The 27,504-nt window shown below is 43.3% G+C and overlaps 1 protein-coding gene across 1 annotated transcript; it reads left to right on the top strand.

Annotated features, from left to right (window-relative positions):
* Window positions 1–3,578: 3,578 nt before the first annotated feature.
* On the top strand, window positions 3,579–27,504 carry LOC142214615 (NACHT, LRR and PYD domains-containing protein 6-like). Its single transcript, XM_075283553.1, has 11 exons — window positions 3,579–3,634; window positions 7,326–7,420; window positions 8,753–9,208; window positions 15,157–15,320; window positions 16,144–16,315; window positions 18,291–18,356; window positions 20,318–22,016; window positions 22,737–22,907; window positions 24,117–24,287; window positions 25,505–25,675; window positions 27,417–27,504. The coding sequence occupies exons 1-11, from the start codon at window positions 3,579–3,581 to the stop codon at window positions 27,502–27,504; spliced, it is 3,309 nt and encodes a 1,102-aa protein (XP_075139654.1).

Here is a 27,504-nt window from a genome sequence, read left to right as displayed (position 1 = left end):
TAAAACGAAAATTAAGGATGACAATGGACAATCTTGGCGGGTTCCATTCGTTATATCGAAAGCATCTGAAAAGGTGCCATTAGTAAATACTTTGGCTGAAGGATTGGAATACAAAGCTCGGATCGCTCCATCAATAGTCCCAGAGAAGCCCATTTTTCGCAGTACCGAAAAGGCATACGACCAACAAATGCGGTCGAACGCCTTTTCGGCATCCAGAGCCAGCATAAGTGCTTCACATTTGTTTCGAGTGAGAAAGTGGGTTAAATTAATGATACATCTAGTATTCTCGTAGGATTGGCGTCCCTTCACAAAACCCACTTGGTCATAATTAATCAGAGTAGGGAGACATTCAGCTAGTCTTGTCGCTATGAGCTTAGCATAGATCTTTAAATCCACATTCAAAAGGGAAATTGGGCGAAAGTTCTGGGGAGTAGATGGTTCTTTTCCCGGTTTGGGCAGAGTAACTATAAGGGCTTCCTGGTTTTCCCTAGGGAATTGAGCGGTGAGCATTGCAGAGGATAAAAAGGCCAATAAAGGGGCTGACAGAAGAGGGGAAAACGTTTTATAGTATTCATTTGTCAGACCATCAGGACCTGGAGATTTCCGAATTGGTAAGGAATTAATTACTTTAGTCAATTCCTCCGGAGAAATCGGGGCGTTAAGACTATCAAGTTGTATGGGGGACAGGGTGGGTAGAGCCATAGATTCAAGGAAGGAGTCAATCTTGTCTTGGGTGGGGACAGATTGAGAGGGGTCTTCAGCTAAATTGTATAGTTCTTCATAAAAGGACCGAAATCTATTAGCTATTCCTTTCGGATCATATAGTTTATGAGAACCCGTTTTATCCCATAAGTAGGGAATTCTAGACTTATCGTGTTTTCGTTTCAAACGGGACGCTAAAAGTTTACCAGCCTTATTAGATTGGGAGTAATACAAAGCTTTAGTTTTGCGCAAATTTTTCTCATATTGAAACAAAAGGCATTCGTTCAATTTCCTGCGGAGAGTCGACAGTTCATCCGCATTGGAAGCCGAAGGAAGGCGCTTATTAGCAGTGTCAAGAACTTTAATTGTTGCAATAAAGAATTGATGTCAGAAAGTCTGCGTTTTTTTTTCGATATGGCCCAGGCGAATCAAAGTACCTCTAATAAATGCTTTATGAGCATTCCACAAAATCGCAGGATTAGATACAGATGGGACATTAAATTTAAAAAATTCTCCCAAGTCGCTCTCCAGCTGCTTCCTAGTATGAGGGTTAGACAAAAGGTAGTCGCTACATCTCCAAACGTAATCCCTGCTCCCGCTATGCTTTTCCGCTAAAGTAAGAAGAATAGCCGCATGATCTGACCAAGTGATCTGTGATATTTCTGATTTCATTGCCAAAGGCAAGGTCGCTTGATCAACAAGGAAGAGGTCAATGCGGGAGTAGCTATTATGCACTGAGGAAAAACACGTATAATCCCTTTCAGATGTATGGTGAATACGCCAGACATCATATACGTTATGACGCCATAGTGAATGTGTGAAATTTGGATGACGGGATGCACAGCGGGAAGAGGTGTCAACCTGAGGGTCAGGAGCGATGTTAAAATCGCCCATAAGAAGTAAACAACCCTGTTTCTTCCTCATCACTATTCTCATAAGTTTATTAAAAAAGGCTATTTGATGCTGATTGGGGGCATATGCTGAGACCAGGGTATACGCTACACAGTTTAGGAGACAAACAACCACCACAAACCGGCCTTGAGGATCAGAATAAGTATCCAAAAGTTGAAATGCCACAGTATTCCTAATCCCCAATAATACACCCCTGCTTTTAGAAGAGTAGTGAGAATAAAAAATATGGGGGTAATCGGGACGTTTGATGCGCAGGGCATCTTGCTCCAATAAGTGTGTTTCTTGAATGGCAATAATGTCACAGTGTTGGTCTCGTACCTCACGTCACATCGAGGCCCGTTTTTGAGGGGAGTTCAACCCTCTGACATTCATGGATAACAGCTTAAGAACCATGGTAAATAAAAGGATTCGCTACATACGCCATCTCACCTGTGCCACAACCTGCAAAATAGCGTGACCTGCAGTCCTCCCACCTTCCATCCAGAGTCGCTACAGAGTTAGTGCCTAGATAGGGGAATATAACAAAAGAACAGGGGTAAAACATGTAAACAAGACCTATATGGTCGCGGTGAGAACAAAGCATCGCTATGTTTCTAAACTTAAACACAGCGGACCAGCAGCTGTTGCAAGAATAGGGGGAAATAGTCCAAACAGCAGCGTGAAACGAAAAGACACACAGAGTCAAGCAGACCCAGCCTTAAGTATGCGAGTCCGTGACAATATTATTGTGTGGTTTACGTACAGAGGTCCATCCATCAGATAAGGGATTCAGTGAGGACTTCTTCAAAAAGTCAGACAGTGGGATGTTCCATTGATGCAATAGGGATTTACCCTCTTCCAGCGAGCGGATCACATGGGTAACATCATTTTTAACAATCACAAGGTGAACAGGAAAGCCCCATTTATATGGAATATGGTGTTGTCGCAGGGCGAGAGTGACCGGCAAAAGTTGGCGTCTAAGTTGTAGGGTAGTAGCAGACAAGTCTGAAAAAATAGATATATCCTGGAAGGGATCAGGCAAAGAATCCAGGTTGCGGGAGGATTGGATTATGAGTTCCTTTGTGCGGTAAAAATGAATCCTAGCCAGTACATCCCTAGGGACAGTGTCAGGAAGATGTGTCGGTCTAGGAACCCTATGGGCTCTATCAATAGTCACATCCAGGAAGTCTTGATCTGGGAGTAGCGTAGTAATCAATTTCTGCAAAAAAGGAGTTAAGTCCTTTTGGGTGATAGATTCCGGTATGCCCCTAAATTTCAGGTTATTTCTACGGGACCTATCTTCCAGATCTGCCACTTTAGCACGTAAAAAGGTCACTTCCTTCTCCACATCGTAATGGGCATCAATTAGGTCGTTGTGAGAGGCGGCGAATTCCGCCATTTTAGTTTCCATATGCAAAGTACGCTCTTTCATCTCACTTAAGTCATGGTTGAGAGGGGCTACCATACGAGACATGTCAGCCCGCAAAGATTTGTAAAAGGCAGTTAACATTAATTTCATGGAGGCCTCAGTGAGTGAGTTGGTAGAAGCAGGGATATCAGCCAATAAGTCTCCATGATCATAGGATTCCTCTTGCCCTCCAGCAACATGAGCTTGGGAGTGAGGTTTGTGTCGCAGCTTAAAGGGACTGCCAGGGGGAGAGGTCTGGTGAGCAGCGCCCCGCGGTGAGGAAGGAGAGGCGCCATTTTGTGAGGCCGACCGTCTCCTATCGTCGGTATTACCTGCTGGGTTTTCCTCCAAAGACGGCTCAGATGAAGGCAACAGCTGAGGAAGAGCAGTCTCCGGCAACGCCCCCCGAGGAGGAGAGGAAGGATGCTGTATGACCGAAGTCGAGCCCTGAGGAGACGAGGCCTTGGAGTTCCCGCCAGAGTGAGAGCCTGCGCCATCTTGGATAGCATCCCCTCCATGGGTGAAATAGAAGTCCGTCAGTTTTCGCGGTCTAACACCAGTTTTCCTCCTCTTAGGCATGTCAGAGGTGAAACCCGTTACCCAAGCCAGGATGGATTCGGAAGAAAAGCACGGGTAAGTCGCTGTGAAAGTCGCTAAACAGGCTGTAGTCACGGAGCTCAAAACCTATGCGGCCATCCCGCTTCACCGCCAAGCTCCGCCCCCCCCCCCCCAAATTCACTTTTAAGGTCCTTAACATGAGCCCTTCCAAATTAAGTTCAAGGCCCTTAAGCTGAGCTCCCAGCAGAGATTGAGACCCTTCAGGTGACTTCAGCCTCTACCTGCAGAGTTTTTAACTTAGTTCAGCCTTGCACCAGCAGAGATTTGTTGGTTCTTTGGGTGAGTTGAGCCTTTAAACATCAGAGATTCAGATTTTGTCCCTTAGAGTGAGTAGAACCTTTAAAAAGCAGTGTTTTTGGCCTTTGAAGTGAGTAGAGCTTTTAAAATACAGTGCTTTTGGCCATTGGGGTGACTAGTAGAGATGAGCGAACACTAAAATGTTCGAGGTTCGAAATTCGATTCGAACAGCCGCTCACTGTTCGAGTGTTCGAATGGGTTTCGAACCCCATTATAGTCTATGGGGAACATAAACTCGTTAAGGGGGAAACCCAAATTTGTGTCTGGAGGGTCACCAAGTCCACTATGACACCCCAGGAAATGATACCAACACCCTGGAATGACACTGGGACAGCAGGGGAAGCATGTCTGGGGGCATAAAAGTCACTTTATTTCATGGAAATCCCTGTCAGTTTGCGATTTTCGCAAGCTAACTTTTCCCCATAGAAATGCATTGGCCAGTGCTGATTGGCCAGAGTACGGAACTCGACCAATCAGCGCTGGCTCTGCTGGAGGAGGCGGAGTCTAAGATAGCTCCACACCAGTCTCCATTCAGGTCCGACCTTAGACTCCGCCTCCTCCGGCAGAGCCAGCGCTGATTGGCCGAAGGCTGGCCAATGCATTCCTATGCGAATGCAGACTTAGCAGTGCTGAGTCAGTTTTGCTCAACTACACATCTGATGCACACTCGGCACTGCTACATCAGATGTAGCAATCTGATGTAGCAGAGCCGAGGGTGCACTAGAACCCCTGTGCAAACTCAGTTCACGCTAATAGAATGCATTGGCCAGCGCTGATTGGCCAATGCATTCTATTAGCCCGATGAAGTAGAGCTGAATGTGTGTGCTAAGCACACACATTCAGCACTGCTTCATCAAGCCAATACAATGCATTAGCCAGTGCTGATTGGCCAGAGTACGGAATTCGGCCAATCAGCGCTGGCCAATGCATTCTATTAGCCCGATGAAGTAGAGCTGAATGTGTGTGCTAAGCACACACATTCAGCACTGCTTCATCAAGCCAATACAATGCATTAGCCAGTGCTGATTGGCCAGAGTACGGAATTCGGCCAATCAGCGCTGGCTCTGCTGGAGGAGGCGGAGTCTAAGGTCGGACCTGAATGGAGACTGGTGTGGAGCGATCTTAGACTCCGCCTCCTCCAGCAGAGCCAGCGCTGATTGGCCGAATTCCGTACTCTGGCCAATCAGCACTGGCTAATGCATTGTATTGGCGTGATGAAGCAGTGCTGAATGTGTGTGCTTAGCACACACATTCAGCTCTACTTCATCAGGCTAATAGAATGCATTGGCCAGCGCTGATTGGCCGAATTCCGTACTCTGGCCAATCAGTGCTGGCCAATGCATTCTATTAGCTTGATGAAGCAGAGTGTGCACAAGGGTTCAAGCGCACCCTCGGCTCTGATGTAGCAGAGCCGAGGCTGCACAAGGGTTCAAGCGCACCCTCGGCTCTGATGTAGGAGAGCCGAGGGTGCACTTGAACCCTTGTGCACCCTCAGCTCTGCTACATCAGAGCCGAGGGTGCGCTTGAACCCTTGTGCACACTCTGCTTCATCAAGCTAATAGAATGCATTGGCCAGCGCTGATTGGCCAATGTATTCTATTAGCCTGATGAAGTAGAGCTGAATGTGTGTGCTAAGCACACACATTCAGCTCTACTTCATCGGGCTAATAGAATGCATTGGCCAGCGCTGATTGGCCAGAGTACGGAACTCGACCAATCAGCGCTGGCTCTGCTGGAGGAGGCGGAGTCTAAGATCGCTCCACACCAGTCTCCATTCAGGTCCGACCTTAGACTCCGCCTCCTCCAGCAGAGCCAGCGCTGATTGGCCGAATTCCGTACTCTGGCCAATCAGCACTGGCTAATGCATTGTATTGGCGTGATGAAGCAGTGCTGAATGTGTGTGCTTAGCACACACATTCAGCTCTACTTCATCGGGCTGATAGAATGCATTGGCCAATCAGCGCTGGCCAATGCATTCTATTAGCGTGAACTGAGTTTGCACAGGGGTTCTAGTGCACCCTCGGCTCTGCTACATCAGATTGCTACATCTGATGTAGCAGTGCCGAGTGTGCATCAGATGTGTAGTTGAGCAAAACTGACTCAGCACTGCTAAGTCTCTGCATTCGCATAGGAATGCATTGGCCAGCCTTCGGCCAATCAGCGCTGGCTCTGCCGGAGGAGGCGGAGTCTAAGGTCGGACCTGAATGGAGACTGGTGTGGAGCGATCTTAGACTCCGCCTCCTCCAGCAGAGCCAGCGCTGATTGGTCGAGTTCCGTACTCTGGCCAATCAGCGCTGGCCAATGCATTCTATTAGCTTGATGAAGCAGAGTGTGCACAAGGGTTCAAGCGCACCCTCGGCTCTGATGTAGCAGAGCTGAGGGTGCACAAGGGTTCAAGTGCACCCTCGGCTCTCCTACATCAGAGCCGAGGGTGCGCTTGAACCCTTGTGCAGCCTCGGCTCTGCTACATCAGAGCCGAGGGTGCGCTTGAACCCTTGTGCACACTCTGCTTCATCAAGCTAATAGAATGCATTGGCCAGCACTGATTGGCCAGAGTACGGAATTCGGCCAATCAGCGCTGGCCAATGCATCCCTATGGGAAAAAGTTTATCTCACAAAAATCACAATTACACACCCGATAGAGCCCCAAAAAGTTATTTTTAATAACATTCCCCCCTAAATAAAGGTTATCCCTAGCTATCCCTGCCTGTACAGCTATCCCTGTCTCATAGTCACAAAGTTCACATTCTCATATGACCCGGATTTGAAATCCACTATTCGTCTAAAATGGAGGTCACCTGATTTCGGCAGCCAATGACTTTTTCCAATTTTTTTCAATGCCCCCAGTGTCGTAGTTCCTGTCCCACCTCCCCTGCGCTGTTATTGGTGCAAAAAAGGCGCCAGGGAAGGTGGGAGGGGGAATCGAATTTTGGCGCACTTTACCACGTGGTGTTCGATTCGATTCGAACATGGCGAACACCCTGATATCCGATCGAACATGTGTTCGATAGAACACTGTTCGCTCATCTCTAGTGACTAGAGGACTATATAAGAGGAATATAAGGAGGAGTATCAGAGAAGTATAAGAGAAGTATAAGAAGAGTTTCAGAGGAATATAAGAGAAATATAAGAGGAATTCAAAAGAAATGTAAATAAACTAAAATATCTGCCTGACTATATGCCTGTCATTCTAAAGACACCTCTATTAGTCAAATATTACAAAATCGAGCTATGCCAGTCTATTGTCAATCTAGACAAAAATGGTGACCATTACAGGCTACCTTTGTGTATATTTAAGAAAATCAAAGGAAAAAAATGGGGTTTGTTTGAGCGCTGCTTGGAAGATCAAAGAGTAATGAACTCGGCGATTAAAAAGATACATTTTATTCCACATAAAGACTCCACTCAGTTACAATGCAGATAAGGCAACGCATTTCGACATTGAACCTACGTCTTTGTCAGGCCAACAGGCAGGAAAAATAGGGGAGCAAATGACACATATAGGTACAGTCCTATGAAAAAGTTTGGGCGCCCCTATCAATCTTAATCATTTATTACTATTTATTCATGCTCGGCGACCATCAAACTTAACTGAACTTGAATTGTTTTGTAAAGAGGAATGGTCCAAAATCCTTTCATCCAGGATCCAGGAACTGATTAATAGCTACAGGAAGTGACTAGAAGCAAAAGGAGGATCTACTAAATATTAATGTCACTTTTCTGTTGAGGTGCCCAGACTTTTGCACTGGTCAAATTTTGGTTTAATGCATATTGCACATTTTCTGTTAGTACAATAAACCTCATTTCAATCCTGAAATATTACTGTGTCCATCAGTTATTAGATATATCAAACTGAAATGGCTGCTGCAAACACCAAAATAGTTAGAACTAACAATGATTAAGATTAATAGGGGGGCCCAAACTTTTTCATAGGACTGTATACCTAGGCTACTAGATATACGTCTGTGATGAACCAAATAGCTGGCTGGATAGTACAGTAATTCGTAAATCACCCCTGAGTGAATCGTATTACTGCTCTATTTCACACCTATATTGGCTTTATAATGCCGCCTTAATGCCTTGTGTGCTGAATAGGTATTTCCTTGTTTGCTCAAGGTTGGTGTTATTGTTGCCTATGAAGCTACTATGGTTATTTACTAAGTAACCTCTTTAGCATTTTTAATTCCTTCTCTAAACAGAGGAAATTCCCATATATACACTTGAAGTATATATAAGATGTCTATACTTCTGAGATGAAGGTGCTAGGGTGGAGGATCACTGATATAGCAGGGCGACTGAACGACAGTTCTGAACTGACTAGGGGGAAGAGTGGTCGTCAGACACATGCGGTTATAACAGCGATAACGCTCCCCCACTAATACTGCAATTCATGGGAATCAATAGCCCTCAGGGGCTGGAGAATATCTACTATCATGCTGTTTTAAGAACAGGGAGTGGCGCTGAAGTACAGGAGAGGTAAGTAACATTTTTATATGTGTTCACCTCTACTAGACCTCTGCTAATTATACTCTGTGGTTTGACAAGAGTGTACCCTAAATATTTCGAGTTACTTCCGAACCCCAAATTTTTGCAATATTTGCAAATAACACCATAGAGGCCACTATGGAACATTATACTGTGTGTAGGGGTCTGCCTTAACAGTGAGGAGGATTAGCAGTCCAATGATCGCCAATTTTATACAATGGTAGAACCCATTCCAGGATAGGAGGAAATGGAGATTGCCACAAAATAAAAGTGTTTAGAACCAATTAAGTAGAAACTGAAATCTTCTTCTGCCTTAAAGATTATGAATTTTTTTTTATACTATCTCCCCAGGCTCAGGAATGGGTGATAAAGTTTCCAAAGATCATAAGCATTTTTCCAAAGATGCTAAGGACTCTTCCAAAAGTGGCAATGACTCCTTCAGAGATGGTGAGGATTCATCCAAAGAGGGTGAACATTCTTCCAAAGATTATAAGGACTCCTTAAGAGATGATAAGGATCCCTTCAAAGATGGTCAGGATCCCTTCAGAGATAGTCAGGATCCCTTCAGAGATGGTCAGGATTCCTTCAGAGATGATAAGGATTCTGCCAGAGATGATAAGGATTCTTCCAGAGATGGTCATGATCCCTTCAGAGATGGTCATGATCCCTTCAGAGATGGTCAGGATCCCTTCAGAGATGGTCAGGATTCCTTCAGAGATGATAAGGATTCTTCCAGTGATGGTCAGGATTCCTCCAGTGATGGTCAGGAGGAGTCTTCTAGAGTTGATAAGGATTCTTTCAGATATGGTAAGAATGTTTCCTCTTCTTCCGTCTTACAACAATCTTAATCATGTTAACCCGAATCAACCATAACATTAAACCCACCTATTTTGTAGTTTCCCGTCACACCATCAATATACGTCTGACCCATTGAGTCCTGGACTCCACAAGACCTCTGCAGGTGTCCTGTCATATCTGGCAGCCAGACATTAGCAGCAGATCCTGTGAGTCCATTTGTGACCATTTTTTGCAGTGTGACCGGGCGCTGAAGTCTGAGACATCTCACATCTGCTGTGACAGATGCTGGTGCTGTCTATACTGGAATATGAAGTCCTCAGGTTGTCACCCTTTAATAGACATCTGAAGATTTCCAGGTCACTTCTCCAGAATAGTTGATGACTGGAGGGAGAAAGCAAGTGCTGAAAAGTAGCCAGGTAGGAAGGTGACTAGAATAAGCACTACAAATCCCAGGTGTCACATCTAAAGGTGAAGGCAGTGGTCACTAATATCCCGGAGCTCAAGTATGGACAAATACCAGTATCAGACACAGAATCTAGAGGTCACAGCAGGAGAATAGTCAGGAATATACAGGGGTCAGGCTCAGGATCACTACAAATATCAGATATTTGACAGATTACCTGAAACTTTTATATATTTTTCAGTGGATGTCCTAATTTAGCATTAATAAAAGCTAAGTATTATCACTTTTTGTAAGGAACTGTGAAACTTTGTTCATCTGAAGCAAATCGACATTTGTTCGGTTTAGTTAAAGACTGAACAATTTGGAATATTCAGGACAAACTTGGTTCTCCACCTCTAATAGCAACCAAGTGACCAGCGCCATCTTGTCTGTAACCTAACCTGCCAGGAATATACATGACAAGTTCATGGTTCTTTTCCTCAAATACAACATTCCCAGAATCTTATATACAGTGTTGGCCAAAAGTATTGACACCCCTGCAATTCTGTCAGATAATACTCAGTTTCTTTCAGAAAATTATTGCAATCACAAATTCTTTGGTATTATCTTCATTTAATTTGTCTTCAATGCAAAACCACAAAAAGAATTGTCAAAAAGCCAAATTGGATATAATTCCACACCAAACATAAAAAGGGGGTGGACAAAAGTATTGGCACTGTTTGAAAAATCATGTGATACTTCTCTAATTTGTGTAATTAACAGCACCTATTACTTACCTGAGGCACCTAACAGGAGGTGGCAATAACTAAATCACACTTGCAGCCAGTTGAAATGGATTAAAGTTGACTCAACCTCTGTCCTGTGTCCTTGTGTGACCACATTGAGCATGAAGAAAAGAAAGAAGACCAAAGAACTGTCTGAGGACTTGAGAAGCAAAACTGTGAGGAAGCATGAGCAATCTCAAGGCTACAAGTCCATCTCCAAAGACCTGAATGTTCCTGTGTCTACCGTGCGCAGTGTCATCAAGAAGTGTAAAGCCCATGGCGCTGTGGCTAACCTCCCTAGATGTGGACGGAAAATAAAAATTGACAAGAGATTTCAACGCAAGATTGTGCGGATGATGGATAAAGAACCTCGACTAACATCCAAACAAGTTCAAGCTGCCCTGCAGTCCGAGGGTACAACAGTGTCACCCCGTACTATCCGTCGGTGTCTGAATGAGAAGGGACTGTATGGTAGGAGACCCAGGAAGACCCCACTTCTTACCCAGAGACATAAAAAAGCCAGGCTGGAGTTTGCCAAAACTTACCTGAGAAAGCCAAAAACGTTCTGGAAGAATGTTCTCTGGTCAGAGGAGACAAAAGTAGGAAAAGGCATCAACATAGAGTTTACAGGAAAAAAAAGAGGCCTTCAAAGAGAAGAACACGGTCCCTACAGTCAGACATGGCGGAGGGTCCCTGATGTTTTGGGGTTGCTTTGCTGCCTCTGGCACTGGACTGCTTGACCGTGTGCATGGCATTATGAAGTCTGAAGACGACCAACACATTGTGCAGCATAATGTAGGGCCCAGTGTGAGAAAGCTGGGTCTCCCTCAGGGGTCATGGGTCTTCCAGCAGGACAATGACCCAAAATACACTTCAGGTCAGCACTAGAAAATGGTGGTGAGAGAAAGCCCTGGACACTTGTAAAGTGGCAGCAATGAGTCCAGCCCTGACTCTCATAGAACACCTGTGGGGGAGGAGAGATCTCTTGGTGGCAGTTTGGAGAAGGCCCCCTTCACATCTCAGGGGGGACCTAGAGCAGTTTGCCAAAGAAGAATGGTCTGAAATTCCAGCAGAGCCTTGTAAGAAACTCATTGCTGGTTAGCGGAAGCGGTTGTGCGCAGTTATTGTGTCTAAAGGTTGTGCTACCAAGTATTAGGCTGAGGGGGCCAATACTTCTGTCCGGACCATTTTTGGAGTTTTGTGTAAAATGATCAATGATTTGACTTCTTTTTCATTCTCTTTTGTGTTTTTTCATTGCAAGCAAAATAAATGAAGATATTACCAAAGAGTTTGTGCTTGTAATAATTTTCTGGAAGAAACTGAGTATTATCTGACAGAATTGCAGGGGGTGCCAATACTTTTGGCAAACACTGTACATATCGGTATACAATAGAGGTTCTCACCCCTTGGAGATAAGACCGCCCCATGGCACCTGCCATCTAATTTGGCTATGACTCATAGGTAAGTAACCGCATATATATAAGTGCCTGCCAAACACTGAGTCATGTGATCACGTAATTTGGCAATAGTGATACAGCTATTTGAAGTCATCCTCCCTCTTTGGCAACTCCTATATCTGTATATACTGATGATACAAAGTGGGGCAGATTTATTAGCTGTTAGACTAATGTCTGATGATGATCTGGCGTAATATTAGACTGTTTAGACCTATTAGATTAAAATACTAAATAACTAAGGCCACACCTGTTTCCCACAATTGTCACATCCCCTTTCCTTTGAGGCCACGCCTCTTTTGCACAGAAGTTGAAAAAGTGTATAAAAAGTGTATAAAACACTTGATAAATGTGTTGCATATAGGGCTGGATGATTAATCAAAAATAACTGAAACCAGCTACAGGTAGTCCTCGGGTTACGACGGTCTCGGGTTACGACGTTTCTTGGTTACGACTAGAGATGAGCCTGCTGCAGAACCTGATTTGCCGAATGCTATACTCTCCAAATTTTTGGATGGGCATGTGAATTCTTCTTTGGTAACTATGGCCCCTGCCGCACTAAACACCCGCTCTGATGTAACACTACTGGCCGGGCAGGACAGCTTTTCCAGCCAGGGCAAACTCAGCTAGTTGCGGCCATAAATCCAATTTGGCTGCTCAGTGGATCTTCCATGATGGGTAGCAGGGTGCACGCTAAGTATACCACTACCTGCTGGTTCAAGTTCTGCTCTGTGTCTAGCTGCTGATGAGCAACTTCTTCACTATGCAGGTGAAAAAAGCTGCTCATCCACGACTCTAGGCTCAGGCTGCTGCTGATGGAGCCCAAACTGGTCCTGCCACCCCCACCCCCTTCCACAGTTGCCATGTCAGTGCAAGTTGAGGGCTCAGGATTCCTGTGGTCAGACATGCAAGAGGATGGACGATGGATGGCGCAGATAGGCAGTGGCCAACTTGCCATATAGCATGTCTCTTTAGTAGTTCAGTTTCTCCTCCCTCTCAGCGGGTATAAAAAAAATCCCCCATTTTTCCCAGGTAGTAAGGGTCTAACATTGTGGCGAGCCAGTAGTCATCCCAATTGTGATCGGCTACATTGTCCTAATGTCTGCAGGTCACTGATGTCCTCTTCCTCATAAGCTAGGAGCCTGACCACTTGCAACATCAGCTCACATGCCACTCTTCTTATCACTACCACTGGAGGAAGCGGCGGATGTCTCCTCCAGATCTTGGCTGGGCACTAGCTGCTGACTGTCCTGTTCCTCACTGTATAGTGGATCTGAGCTCACAGCATACAGTAATTCTCTGGCTGAGGGAACAGAAAAGGACAGAGGCAGGTTCAGGACACCTAAGGGTATAGGGCCTGCTCACTGGCCATTCCAACTAAGGGTTGTGTTTGACGAACCCACCGACTCTTGGCTGGGGGTGTCGGATGTGACTTGGGGTGAAGTGGATGTCTGAATCAACCATTCTTCAACCATTGGGTTTCCTGCGCCAGAAACATTTAGGCCTATGGCCCTCCTCTGTGCATGGCCTGTTGCCTCTCTGTCTGACATACTGAGAAATGGCCTGTAATTTTATACAGGGAACAAAATGGCGAATATGTCCCTAATTTGTTTTCCCACTGATAAACACCCTTATGTAAATGGTAGAATATACGCTAATCGCAGAGATTAGTGACTATTACTAAGAATGATTAATTTTTGCCACGACTGTCTTGAGAAATAGCCTTTAATTTGATAGTGGGAACAAAACAGTGAATATGTCCCTAATATGTTTCACCGCTGATAAACACCGTTAAATACGTGTTATAACAGATGACTGCAGAGATAACTGGATAAGAATTCAGTTTTCTTTTGCACAATAGTAGTAAAGGCCTGTAATGTTATGCTTTGAATGAACAGTGAATAAGCCCCATATAATAAACGTCTTGATAAAGTTAAGTGCAGATATTAATAGATAATAATCCACTGTTTTCTGCTGTAAAAGGCTTGTTGTGTTCCACCTTGAACACACAGGTATGAGTAATGAGCAGCAGTATAGCGGCAGTTAGCGCTGCAATGTGTATTAAGTATGTTTCTGTTAATGCTGCTGCAACCACCCCAAATTCTTCTTTGATTTCCTCCCTATACTTTTACACTTGCAATCCTCTTTCCCTGAACTTCTATCCGTTTTCTACCACTGTCCTTAGCTCCTGCTGATGGCTGTCCATACAGTAAGTGCGATGTGAAATGAGTGTACCTAAAATGGCCACTGTTTTTTATAGGGCTTTGACATCACCGGGGCGGCTGGCTGCACACTTGGCATTATGGGTAATCCCAGGTTCCCAGAGGTCCCTGCCCCTTGTTCTAACATGTGCAGTGGCCATTTTATTAAAAAATGTGATTCAATGCATCAAAACATGAGGAAATCCAGATTCTTGGCGAATAGATTTCCTGAAATTCAGATTGAACTCCACTTCTGCAGAATTAATTTGCTCATATCTACCAACTACCAACCAGGCTAACCAATGTGATTTTGTTTATATCTATTATTTTGGTTCAGTTATTATGGTTATTACTCACCTCTCCTTGGCTCCAGCACCGCTCCTTGCTGTCTTCAGAGCTACTGCCTGATGTCAAGGAGCATTACAACGCTACATGACCCATGTGACTGCTGAGGGCCAATCACAGGCCTCAGCGGTTCCTGGCATCAGGTTCGGCCATGTTTGGTCTAAGCAAAACCCCGGTGAACCACGTGAGACAAATCTTGTGAGACTCGCCTAACAAGGTTCTAGTTAAAAGGTTTCTAGTCAAAGACTTTAGAGCCTGTTTTCTGCTATAAGGGGGCATTCACATGGAGTAACGCCGGGCGTGTATCACAGCCGTACACGCCGGCGTTACGGCAGACTGCCGAACACTTCCCAGTCACTTCAATGGGAGCGCTCGTAACAGCGGCGTTTACGAGCGCTCCCATTGAAGTGAATGGGAAGTGTTCGTCAGTCTGCCGTAACGCCGGCGTGTACAGCTGTGATACACGCCCGGCGTTACTCTGTGTGAATGCCCCCTAAGGAAGTAAAATTTCAAAAAAGAATATTACAAAACTGGTCACAAAATTGTCCCCTACACAATAGTAAAATGTAGATGTTGGTTCACTTTTTTTTTAGGTCTATCGTATATTTACATGTATATAAATACAAAAATAAAATAAAAAATCTCTCCTGTAAATCCATCCTAATAGTGCTGAGAAATTACAGGGGTTGCGGATTCTCATTAGTAGAAGGACAGGACTATTCTACATACAATACTGTCGTCTTCTGCATGCCTTAGAAGATTTCATTCCTGTGTCTCCTTTATTTCCTAGATGATAAGACCCGGCAGTTTCATCAGCAGCTTTGTCAGTATAAAGATCATGTACTGAGGAAGACATATAAATATTTCCAGGATGATCTGCATTACATTGTGGAGAACTTGAGTCCTCGATCACTTCTCAGTGAGCTGAAATCCAGAAATATTGCAGATCTTGAGGTGAGAAGACCTATCGGTATTACATACAAGAGCCCCATATGATATTGTGTTATAGGAACAGGTTACTCCAGATCTCCATCTTAATGGCCAAGTTCCAACTTTGCCAGTTCTTTTTCCATCGTAGTTAAATGCATACAATTAAACCTCTCCAGAAGACCACCCCTTTGAGAAAAGCCCCCCTCTTAAAGACCAGTCTCTTCAGAGTCTCTTCAGTGACCTATAGTCCTCCCAATATACTGTATAGAAGCTGGAATCTCTATAAGTAGACCACCCCATTATACAACCAAAGTTGGAACCCTTTTAAAAAGACTACCTATTGAATTTACATAGACTATGAGATGAATGGGGAGGCAGGTCTGTGCGGTGCCATCGGACCTCCATCTGCAGCAAGTAGGAACAAGAGACTAACACCTCTGGCTGAGCAATGGAGACTGCAATCTGCTACTGAGATCCCGAGTATACATGTCAATTCTTACAACTGAGCTACAAAAAGGACAGGTTTTATGTAAACCCCACCTCAAAATGAGCATTCTTGGGGCATTTCAGGAGGGTTTCAAAATTCCGATTTTGGCCTATTCAGCAAGTATGGTCAAGGGTAACGGCGAAGGAGGAAAATGAAAAGGGGAGCCATGTTGGGTTGTTGTGAAACAATAGGCATGCTGAAAAATTGGGTTGTAGGGAATAATCTGATTGTTATTTGTGCTACAGGAAGGATTTTCTCTACAATCATTTCATTATAGGGAAAACTGACATGGAATATAAGTGTGTTAACCCTTTGTATTCTGTATAATGACCTTTCATGTGTGACTTTCCTGTTTCTTAGAAATACCTCAGTCTAGAAAATGATAGAAAAACATTGGCCCGGACTTTAATACAGGATATTTTCTATGGAGGAAGAGAAGCTGTGATAGCATTGTGGGCTAGTCTTCATGTCATACAGAAGGATCAGGGTACCCCCGGCCTGCGCGCTGTACTGGAGGAGCTCTGTCATACAGGTAACATTGTGTATGTGATGTGTCTGTCATACAGGTAAACATTGTGTATGTGATGTGTCATACAGGTAACATTGTGTATGTGATGTGTCATACAGGTAACATTGTGTATGTGATGTGTCTGTCATACAGGTAAACATTGTGTATGTGATGTGTCCGTCATAAAGGTAACATTGTGTATGAGATGTGTCCGTCATACAGGTAACATTGTATATGTGATGTGTCATACAGGTAACATTGTGTATGTGATGTGTCATACAGGTAACATTGTGTATGCGATGTGTCCATCATACAGGTAACATTGTGTATGTGATGTGTCATAAAGGTAACATTGTGTATGAGATGTGTCCGTCATACAGGTAACATTGTGTATGTGATGTGTCATACAGGTAACATTGTGTATGTGATGTGTCATAAAGGTAACATTGTGTATGAGATGTGTCCGACATACAGGTAACATTGTGTATGTGATGTGTCCGTCATACAGGTAACATTGTGTATGTGATGTGTCCGTCATACAGGTAACATTGTGTATGTGATGTGTCTTTCATACAGGTAACATTGTGTATGAGATGTGTCCGTCATACAGGTAACATTGTGTATGTGATGTGTCTTTCATACAGGTAACATTGTGTATGAGATGTGTCCGTCATACAGGCAACATTGTGTATGTGATGTGTCCGTCATACAGGTAACAGTGTGTATGAGATGTGTCCGTCATACAGGTAACATTGTGTATGCGATGTGTCGTCATACAGGTGACATTGTGTATGTGATGTGTCCGTCATACAGGTGACATTGTGTATGCGATGTGTCTGTCATACAGATAACATTGTGTATGTGATGTGTCCGTCATACAGGTAACATTGTGTATGTGATGTGTCCGTCATACAGGTAATATTGTGTATGTGATGTGTCCGTCATACAGGTAACATTGTGTATGTGATGTGTCCGCCATACAGGTAACATTGTGTATGTGATGTGTCATACAGGTAACATTGTGTATGTGATGTGTCCGTCATACAGGTAACATTGTGTATGTGATGTATCTGTCATACAGGTAACATTGTGTATGTGATGTGTCCGTCATACAGGTAACATTGTGTATGTGATGTGTTCGTCATACAGATAGCATTGTGTATTCGATGTGTTATACAGGTAACGTTGTGTATGTGATGTGTCTGCCATGAAATAGGGGATTATATAAGTTACATATAGATCTCCCCTCTGGATCAGTCACATACAGTAGTGTATACACAAGGAGGATTCTGCTCAGATCAGAAAAAAATCCCTGGTAGTCTAATAGTTCTGTATATACCACCGAGTTATCTCCATTTTTGGGCTCACACTCCTTGCTGATAATATGCTGGGTATGTATGGTCAGCAATATACTTTCTTATCTGCCTGTACCCAGCGGGCTGATACATTACTTCCCATATTAAGATATCTGATAATATTTGGCCCATTTTAGCACTTTCTTATTTTTGTAACCCTCACACTCAGTCTTATGGTTTTATTTCATTGTATTCTAATATATATTGATGTAATAAAGTTGTATTGTTCATTTTATTTTGTGGATATATTGAGGTTTGGGTTACACACACTTATATACATAGGTTGATATGTCGCTATATTCTATATATGTAGTTATGGGGAACATAGTCTACGGCTCTTCTGTGTCCTCGATGCTCAGAGCTCATCTCCTGATTCTTCCCCCTTATATACAAACTCTTCAATACTTTTCTGGCTCCAGGATAAAATGTGCCTGATAACAGCCTTGGTAACATCAAGACTGGATACTACATCATTGGAATTCAGTGATCTGGGTACAATGGAGGAGCAGGGGCCGGGGGTGTTCTTCTCAGTTTTACCTTTAGGAACATTACACCTTGTCCCGGTCACTGTATAATCCCATAGTTATATTATATCTGTACATCTATACACTAGAATATCCTACTAATCTGTTGTGTCTCATTAGGTGACGCTCTGGTGGAGCAAATCCTACTGGATGAATATGGTCACCGACTTACCCCAGAACTGACAGGTAAGTGTATATTATATATACAGTCTCTATAAAGCTAAACTAATACAACTACAAGCAGATAAAGCAGATGGACAGCGGGAGAAGGTTCCAGTCATTAAGGCGTCCTGCTAATACACGTTACTTTCTGTGTTATAAAATACAAAAATTGTGAGGGGTCTTGGTATTTTTATGACATTCTGCATTGTGTCCTCATTCTTGATAGGGGGAGAAGACAAGTTGTTGTTCTGCTCCCTCCTTAGGAGGACTGAGGAGGTGGAAGCTGGAGTACTCTGGTCAGACTTGCCGATACAAGTTATTCCTAGTGCCATTTTGTATTCAGGAGACGGGCCCAGCAACCTGCTGACTGTTATGGATCTAGTGTGAGTGACAGAAACTATGAGGATAATTTTGGATGTACATTATAGCTACAATTCAACCTATACACCACTGGCCATACTAGATACCCTTTCTGGAACCTGCACCCTGCACTCTGGACTTTGCAGATGTTTTATGGAGTTTTACAGGAGGTTTGAAACAAACTGTTTGAAGAGAAGACTGCACTGAGGCCCAGGAGCTTCAAGTTACACCTCTCGTTGCTAAATTTTTCCGTATTTTCTTGGAAGAATTCTTGAAAAGCCTATGGGATAATCCGGCACCTCTACTTCATTGTCATTGACCCATTTCTTTCCACCAGTAGCTGAAGGATTGTTGTACTTCTTGAGAATGAATATTACATTTTTGATTACTTGGCTGTCTCCTATCAGTCATAGCAGGACATGTGCTTCTGTAACATATAATTTACTGCCAGGACTTTCTGCACTGTCAACCATGTCTTCTTCATCTTCATCCTAGCCAGAGTCTTCCTCTTCTTGATGAGTTGAATGAGAATAATCAGGATTTTTTTGTTTCTGAAGAAGGCACAGGCGGAAGGCATGACTGTTAGTAGAGGAGGTAGTAGTGGCAGGGGCTTTGATTCTGAAAGTCGTGCTTTTAGGGGCACTGGGGACAAATCTAGGAATTGAAATAATGAGGTTGTGCAAGAATTTTATGGCCATGAAAAAAGTGGTGAGCACAACGACATTGACATTGATCATTCTGTTGGGGATGGCATCTGGCAAACGGGTTAGGTTGACAAGCTGACATCAGAAGGAGTAGGTGATGGCAGCAGAGATGATAATGATTACAGCCAATAGGCAGCACAAAAATGTAAAAAAATACCCTTGTCAGATTTATAGGAAGCTTAAATGGTGGTGCAACAGGCAAACATGTCTCCAGTGCTTCTGGTGTTGGTGGTAGCAGCTAAGTGAGTTCATCTCCCGTTATAATTTTTTTCTCCATTATCAATGTAATGTCTCTGCCTGTTCGGATCTCTGCACCACCCTCCGCTCGCATGGTGTCTCAACACTGCTCTATTACCTCTTCTCTGTAATTGAATTTCTGCCACACCCATTTCCTGCACCTTGGTTTTCCTCTGCTCCTCAAATAGTTACTATCAGCCTTACCTGTGATTGACAGCCTAGCTAACCAATCCAATCAAGTCTGGGGCGGGTTCTGGACTTCCTATAAACAGGTCATCAGCCCACACAGTTTTGCTGGTTATTGTGACTTGTTTTGGCTAAGCTATTATCTTTCTATTGTATTACTTACTTCTGACCTTTGGATACAGTTGTGACTACTCTTTTGGATTTCGATTTGGTACTGCTTTGTCTCTCTGATTTTGACCCTTTGCTTGCTGACTCTGCTTTTGTCTTGTTTTGTCTTGTTCTGTGTATCACTTATTCAGAGAAGGGACGGTCGCTAAGTTGTCCCTGTCATTAGGACAGTTGAGGCAAGTATATAGGGTCAGGAACTGGGTCACGTTTAGGACTCACTGTCTCTTTCCTGTCTTTCCCTTCCTTGCTGGTTTCTGCATCAGCACTAGGGAATTGTGCAACAAAATATTTTTTGGCTTCTTATCTTCACCTTTTTTTTTTTTTTTACAGAAATCCAGAACAGTCACAAGAAACATTTACATGAAAAAACTAAGACACTTACAGAGAACAAACCTCCAAGATGTAACCAGGAAGAGGAAAGTTTCCCCTTCTCTACACGTTACGTGAACCTCATCATTGTCTCCACTGATCACTTTAGGGAACGTTGTAAGAATGAGCTCATAGAGATCGGGGTAAGACATGAGAAATATTTGAAAAAAAAACTAAATGAATTACAGCGCATTCTACCCAACAAGATGTTTCGTTGGTGCCACCGATCCAGACTTGTACCACATATGGTAATGGTGAGCGGAGTGCCCGGTGTAGGGAAGACCACACTGATGCAGAAGGTTGTCTATGACTGGGTGAAGGGCGATCTCTATCAAAGATTCTCTTTTGTCTTTTTCTTCAAATTCCGGGAACTCAACAGACTGAATAAGGTTAGTCTGGAGACCATGATCCTTCATCAGTACCCATATCTGGAGGAGCAGCTGGAGAATATCTTACAAGATCCAGAGAAACTTCTCTTTATATTTGATGGATTAGATGAAAGCAATCATACAATGGATTTCACATCACGTCACTTGTACTATCATCCTAAACAGCTCGGACATTGTGGTCAGATTGTGGTTAGTTTGGTGAGAAAGTCTCTTCTTAATGGTTGTTCTGTCCTAATGACCAGTCGCCCAACCAGACTGGCATCAATTGATTGTAAAGTTTTTCAGAGAATAGTAGAAATCATTGGGTTTCTTCCAGAAGAACGAAAGATTTACTTTGAGAATTTCTTCTCCAACCGTGAACTGTCAGAAAAGGCTTTTACTTATGTGAAGCAGAATGCCACCTTGTACACGTTCTGTTACCTCCCGTCCTACTGCTGGATCATCTGTACTGTATTATCCAAGGCCTTCCAGACAACAAGTAGTGACCAGCAGGTGACATTATTACCCAAAACGGTGACACAACTCTTTGTCATATTTGTCGCCAACATTCTGTCCAATCACTGCCTGGAGAAAAGTGACGCTCAGAAGATCCTGCAGTCCATCGGATGGATGGCAGAACATGGAGTCATGAACCACAGGGTTATTTTTGAGGAAATAGATCTGGATTCTTTCCATGTGGACAATAAGTCAAAGCTCTTATCAAGTTTTCTAATGGAATCCGAGGAACCTGTGATCTATTCCTTCTTACATCTCACTGTTCAGGAATTCTTCTCTGCCTTGGTCCATTATATTGATTATTCTCCTGAGAAGTTACAGAATTCACTAGAAGCTGCAAAATCCTATCGTGATGGGCGTGGTGAGATATTCCTCCGTTTCCTGTGTGGTCTATCAGACGGCACCACCAGGTCAATACTAACTGAATACCTGGACAAACAAGCAGCTCAGGCCTCCAGAGATGTTATCACTTGGTTGAAGAACTTCATTCTAGAAGAACAGAAGCTGGGGGAAAGTGAAGACAAGAAGCGACGTCTTCTCGGGACATTCTACTATCTGTTTGAGTCCCGGAATAAGGATCTAGTACAGGAATCACTACATTCATACAGAAGATTGGACCTTTCTGGTGTTCATATTTCAGCTCTAGACTGCACAGTGTTAGCATTAATCATGGAGACCTGCCCAAATATAGAAGAACTCGATCTATGGGGATGTTCCTTAGACCCTGAAGGATTAGAGAGACTTGCACCAGGGTTACATAACCTGCAGAATCTGAGGTAAATACTAGTTATATTTTATCTTTCTGTGGTATTAAGGTTCTGAAAAACATCTGATAAACTTATTGTATTGTACATCATGTCTGTTAGTACGGGTCCTATTATGTAGTAGATGGGGTCAGATTCCTGCGGTGATGTTAGCGAGAACTGGACTGAGCAGTAGATGGACGATGGAGGGTCTTGTGTATATATAAGTGCAGATCTACAACATCTCATGTGTAACTTTTATTAATATATCACCATAAATGTCCCTACAAGATGAAATGTATAGAAGGGGCTTTAGAATAAATTACAGATGAGGAAGATACTGTCTGCTGAGCTGTGTATCTAATCCTCTCATGTGTGATACTGTATTCTGAGCTGTGTATCTAATCCTCTTATGTGTGATACTGTATACTGAGCTATGTATCTAATCCTATCCTGTGTGATACTGTATACTGAGCTGTGTATCTAATCCTATCCTGTGATACTGTCTACTGAGCTGTGTATCTAATCATATCCTGTGTGATACTGTGTACTGAGCTGTGTATCTAATCCTCTCATGTGTGATACTGTCTACTGAGCTGTGTATCTAATCCTATCCTGTGTGATACTGTATACTGAGCTGTGTATCTAATCCTATCCTGTGTGATACTGTATACTGAGCTGTGCATCTAATCCTATCCTGTGTGATACTGTCTGCTGATACATCACTCACATCTCATCCTCTTATTCTTACAGTTTGGTCGATAACCATTTACCAGACATTTCCTGCACCCAGTTGGCCTTTGTAATAAGGAATAACCAGTCCCTGAAGATACTTGACCTGTCCTATAACCGTCTGTCTGGTCCTCACTTCAGTGACTTGATGGCCGCTCTGTCCAGTCCAGACTGCAGGATAGAGGAATTACAGTGAGTATAAGAGATGTGTACAGGAGGAGACATGTGGGGACATGTGGGGACAAGTTATACATGGATTTTATTCTATTTTATTCTCCTCCGCACCATTGTTATGTCTATGAGATAAACAGCTGACTGCACCTTCATATGTGACGTCTATACTGAGCTGTGTATCTAATCCTATCATGTGTGATACTGTATACTGAGCTGTGTATCTAATCCTATCCTGTGTGATACTGTATACTGAGCTGTGTATCTAATCCTATCATGTGTGATATTGTATACTGAGCTGTGTATCTAATCCTATCATGTGTGATGCTGAGCTGTGTACAGTGGCGTAACTAGGAATGTCAGGGTCCCGTGGCAAACTTTTGATATGCCCCTCCCCCAGAGGGGTACATGGGCGTCCAGGCTGTATGTGAACAAGAGGGTGACATGTGGTGCTGGGTATGTATGAGCAAGAGGGGGGAATGGAGGTGCAGAATGTGTGCAAGCAAGAGGGTGATGTGGAGAGGGGAACCGCCCATTCCACTACACTCTTTCTCACCCACAGCCTGCAACACCCATTCCCTCCTCTTGCACACAGTCTGAACTCCCCCATTCCCCCTCTTGCTCACAGTCGGAACCACTATTCCTCCTCTTGCTCACAGGCAGCCTGCAGCAACCTATTCCCCCCATTGTACACTGACCTGTCCAATCCTGAATAACCCTGCCCACACAAGACTCTGATCATATCTTAGTAGGCTAAAGGACCTTTGATGACATCATGACACTCATATAGACATAGGATAGACACCAGCAGAAGGAATCAGAGCTTGGGGACAGTGGGCAGGAAACAGAAGATTCTCCTGCCCACTGTCATCATGCAAGTGCTGGGAGACAGCAGGCGGCTCCTGCTTGTGTGCAGTAGTGAAGCCAGCAATTGCTGTGGAGGAGGCAGCTCCTGTGGAAAATGCCGGTTGCTGCTGCATCCATCTTCAGGCAGTACCCTGCGGCATCCGGCGCTGCAGTAAATAGGGCCCGTTACTCCAGTAAGTATCGGCTTATTAGATAAAAAAATCTGCAGCGGTAGTGGCTGCCGCAAGGCACCCTGATGTCCCGGACCCTGTGGCAGCCGCTACCACTGCTACCCCGTTATGCCCCTGGCTGTGTATCTAATCCTATCATGTGTGTTACTGTATACTGATACATCACTCACATCTCATCTTCTTATTCTTACAGTTTGCGTAGTAATAATTTACCAGACACTTCCTGCACCCAGTTTGCCTCTGTAATAAGGAATAACCAGTCCCTGAATATACTTGGCCTTTCTAATAACCGTCTGTCTGGTCCTCACTTCAGTGACTTGATGGCCGCTCTGTCCAGTCCAGCCTGCAGGATAGAGGAATTGCGGTGAGTATAAGAGATGTGTACAGGAGGAGACATGTGGTACATGGATTTTATTCTATTTTATGCTCTGCATTCATTGTTATGTCTATGAGATAATTGTGAAAGGGAAAAATGAGGATTTCTACACAGTTTATACGGGGCCACTGACTAATAACTGGTTCAAATTGAGAATCAGCTATGAAGAAAAAAAAAAGAAAAAAGAAACAGCATTATCCAGCGCATCGATGGCGGTATCTTGGCCAAATTGCCAAACAGCATCATGTGAGAGCCATGACAGTGGGAAGAATCTGAAAAGAAGTCTGTTTATCCATTCAAAAGCCAAGAGGAGGACGTCCAGGCAAAATATTAGAGTCAACAAATCGGCCCATCACAAGTTCTATCAATTCTGGAGCTACAAACACGGCAGTAGAGGGGGCTTGTATACTTCGTAACAGGGAAATAGACTTTCATGCAAATGATGCTTGTTACATAATATCATCATAAGAAGCATTGGCTCGAGTTTGCAAAAAATAAGAAAAGTGGACAGTAGAAGAATGGAAACGTGTGATATGGGGAGATCAGACAAAAATCAATAATATGGGCTATGATGGGTGAAAATGGGATTGGAAAAAACAAGGGAAAAGGGGCTAATGGATCGAAAAATTGAAGGCACTGTCAAGTTTGGTGAGGAAGCCTGTTGATATGTGGTAGTTTTACAATCAAAGGCGTGGGATACTTGACCAGGATCAATTGTGGTCTTGGCCAGTATGCACCAACATTGAGAACATGTAGAAGAAACCTGGGATCAGATTTCTGTCGATACATACTTGAATCTGATCGAGAACATGTCCAGAAGGATTCAGGCAGTGTTAAACACCAAAGATGGATTTATAAAATAGCAAAAATTAAAATTTTGATTTATAGGAGCAAAACAGTAACAATGCAGTTATATGACAAAAATATGCATAACTAGTTCTATGCTAGTTACAAGTCACATGAGATAGCCAAGAGAATTGTCAATAAAATTATAGTAGTCTCACATTGGAAGCGGTAGAGGATAGTGAGATCTGGAGCCTGAAAGTCACAAATTCTAAACATTGTTACCCTTTTGCTCATCAGTATAATACTTCCTGTTGAGTTGTGTATCCAATCCTATCATGTGTGATACTATCGCTTGAGCTGTGTATCTAATTCTATCATGTGTGATACTGTCATTACATCTCATCTTCTTATTCTTACAGTTTGTATAATAATAATCTACCAGACACTTCCTGCACCCAGTTGGCCTCTGTAATAAGGAATAACCAGTCCCTGAAGATACTTGACCTGTCTAATAACCGTTTGTCCGGTCCTCACCTCAGTGACTTGGTGACTGTTCTGTCCAGTCCAGATTGCAGGATAAAGGAATTAGAGTGAGTATAAGAGATGTGTACAGGATGAGACATGTAGGTACATGTGGATTTTATTCTATTTTATGCTTCCCACCATTGTCATGTCTAAGAGATAAACTGCTGACTACACCTTCATAGCTATAGTAGAAAATTAAGTATTTTTCCCAGAAAATTATTGCAATTACGCATGTTTTGTTATACACATGTTTATTTCCTTTGTGTGTATTGGAACAACACACCAAAAAAAAAAAAATATAGAAAAAAAAAAGGCAAACTGGACATGTGGCAAGTAACAGGTGTGGACAATAAAAAAATCACTCCTGAAACCAGATAGAAAGAAGAGCAGTTGACTCAATCTTTGCATGGTGTGTCTGTGTTCGCCACACTAAGAATGGAGAACAGAAAGAGAAAAGATCTGTCTGAGGACTTGAGAACCAAAATTGTGGAAAAGTATCAGCAATCTCAAGGTTACAAGTCAATCTCCAGAGATCTTGATGCTCCTTTGTCCATAGTGCACAACATAATTAAGAAGTTTACAAGCCATGGACGTGGATAGAAGAGAGAAACTGATGAAAGGTTGCAATGCAGGATAGTCCAGATGGTGGATAACCAGGGCCAATCAAGTTCTAAAGAAATTCCAGCTGTCCTGCAGGCTCCGGGGGCAATAATGTCAACTATCCGTCTACATTTGAATGTGAAGATTACCAAAAGATTTGGGGTTGCAATGTAGGGTGCCAGTGTCAGAAAGCTGGGTTGGGGTCTTAGGTCATGGGTCTTCCAGCAGGACAATGACCTCCACCAATACTTCAAAAAGCCCCCAAAAATGAATGGAAACAAAGCACTGGAGAGTTCCAAAATGGCCATCAATGAGTCTGGATCTAAATCTCATTGAACACCTGTGGAGAGAAAATTGCTGTTGGGGAAAAAAGAAGGAGCCCCCCAAATATGAGACATGGAGCAGTTTGCAAAAGAAGAGGGGTCCAAAATTCCAGGTGAGCGGTGTAAGAAGCTTGTTGATGGTTATAGGAAGTGATTGATTTCAATTGCTTGTTCCAAAGGGTGTGCAAACAAATACTAAGCTGAGAATGGCAGTAAGTTTGTCCGGCCCATTTTTGGAGTTTTGTGTTAAATTATGTACTTTTTGGCTGTTTTTCTCTTTTTCTTGTGTTGTTCCAATACACACGAAAGAAATAAACATGTATATAACAAAACACGTGTAAGGGCGGGTTCACATCTGCGCCCAGTCCCCGTTTTAGCTAATCTAGGCAGTTTCCATCTTCTGCCCAGCAAAACTGGACAGAAGACAGAGACTTGAATGGGTTTGCAAAGGTGACTGACTGTGTGCGTCTTCTGCCTGTCCACAGGGAAAACATTTTTTTTAACTGGACACAAAGTCCTGCAAGTCTGACTTTGCTATACTGCTGGTCCAGAGATTTCAATTTGTCCTGAAGCCAATTCCACACAATATCACAACATGCTAAAAAAGCCTTAGGAATAATATCATATAATATGGTAATAAAATGACTTTTACTCACCTGGTAGATCCTCCGTGACTACAGCGCCGCTCTGGTGGTCGTGTCCTCTTTATTATCTGTCCTGCAGTGCTGACTATGTACATGTAACCCTTATAGCCCATCACCAGCCCCTGGGAAGATTGTACAGAGTCATCTTCAGCAGATCTAGTCACTGACTAATCTGAGGTCAGAAGGAAAGCCTCACAATACAAAGTCACTAATACTGCGCTGTCTGTTTTATGTTCCAGTCTGAGGTGCAACAGATTGTCTAAAGAGGAGAAGAAAGAAATAAGAAAACTGAAAAGACGCAAACTATATATGAAGATATATAACTAA

Source organism: Leptodactylus fuscus, chromosome 7, assembly GCF_031893055.1.
Source record: "Leptodactylus fuscus isolate aLepFus1 chromosome 7, aLepFus1.hap2, whole genome shotgun sequence".
Taxonomy (NCBI): Eukaryota; Metazoa; Chordata; class Amphibia; order Anura; family Leptodactylidae; genus Leptodactylus; species Leptodactylus fuscus.
The sequence above is the reverse complement of the archived record's forward strand: the minus strand, read 5'-3'. Positions and strand labels throughout refer to the sequence as shown.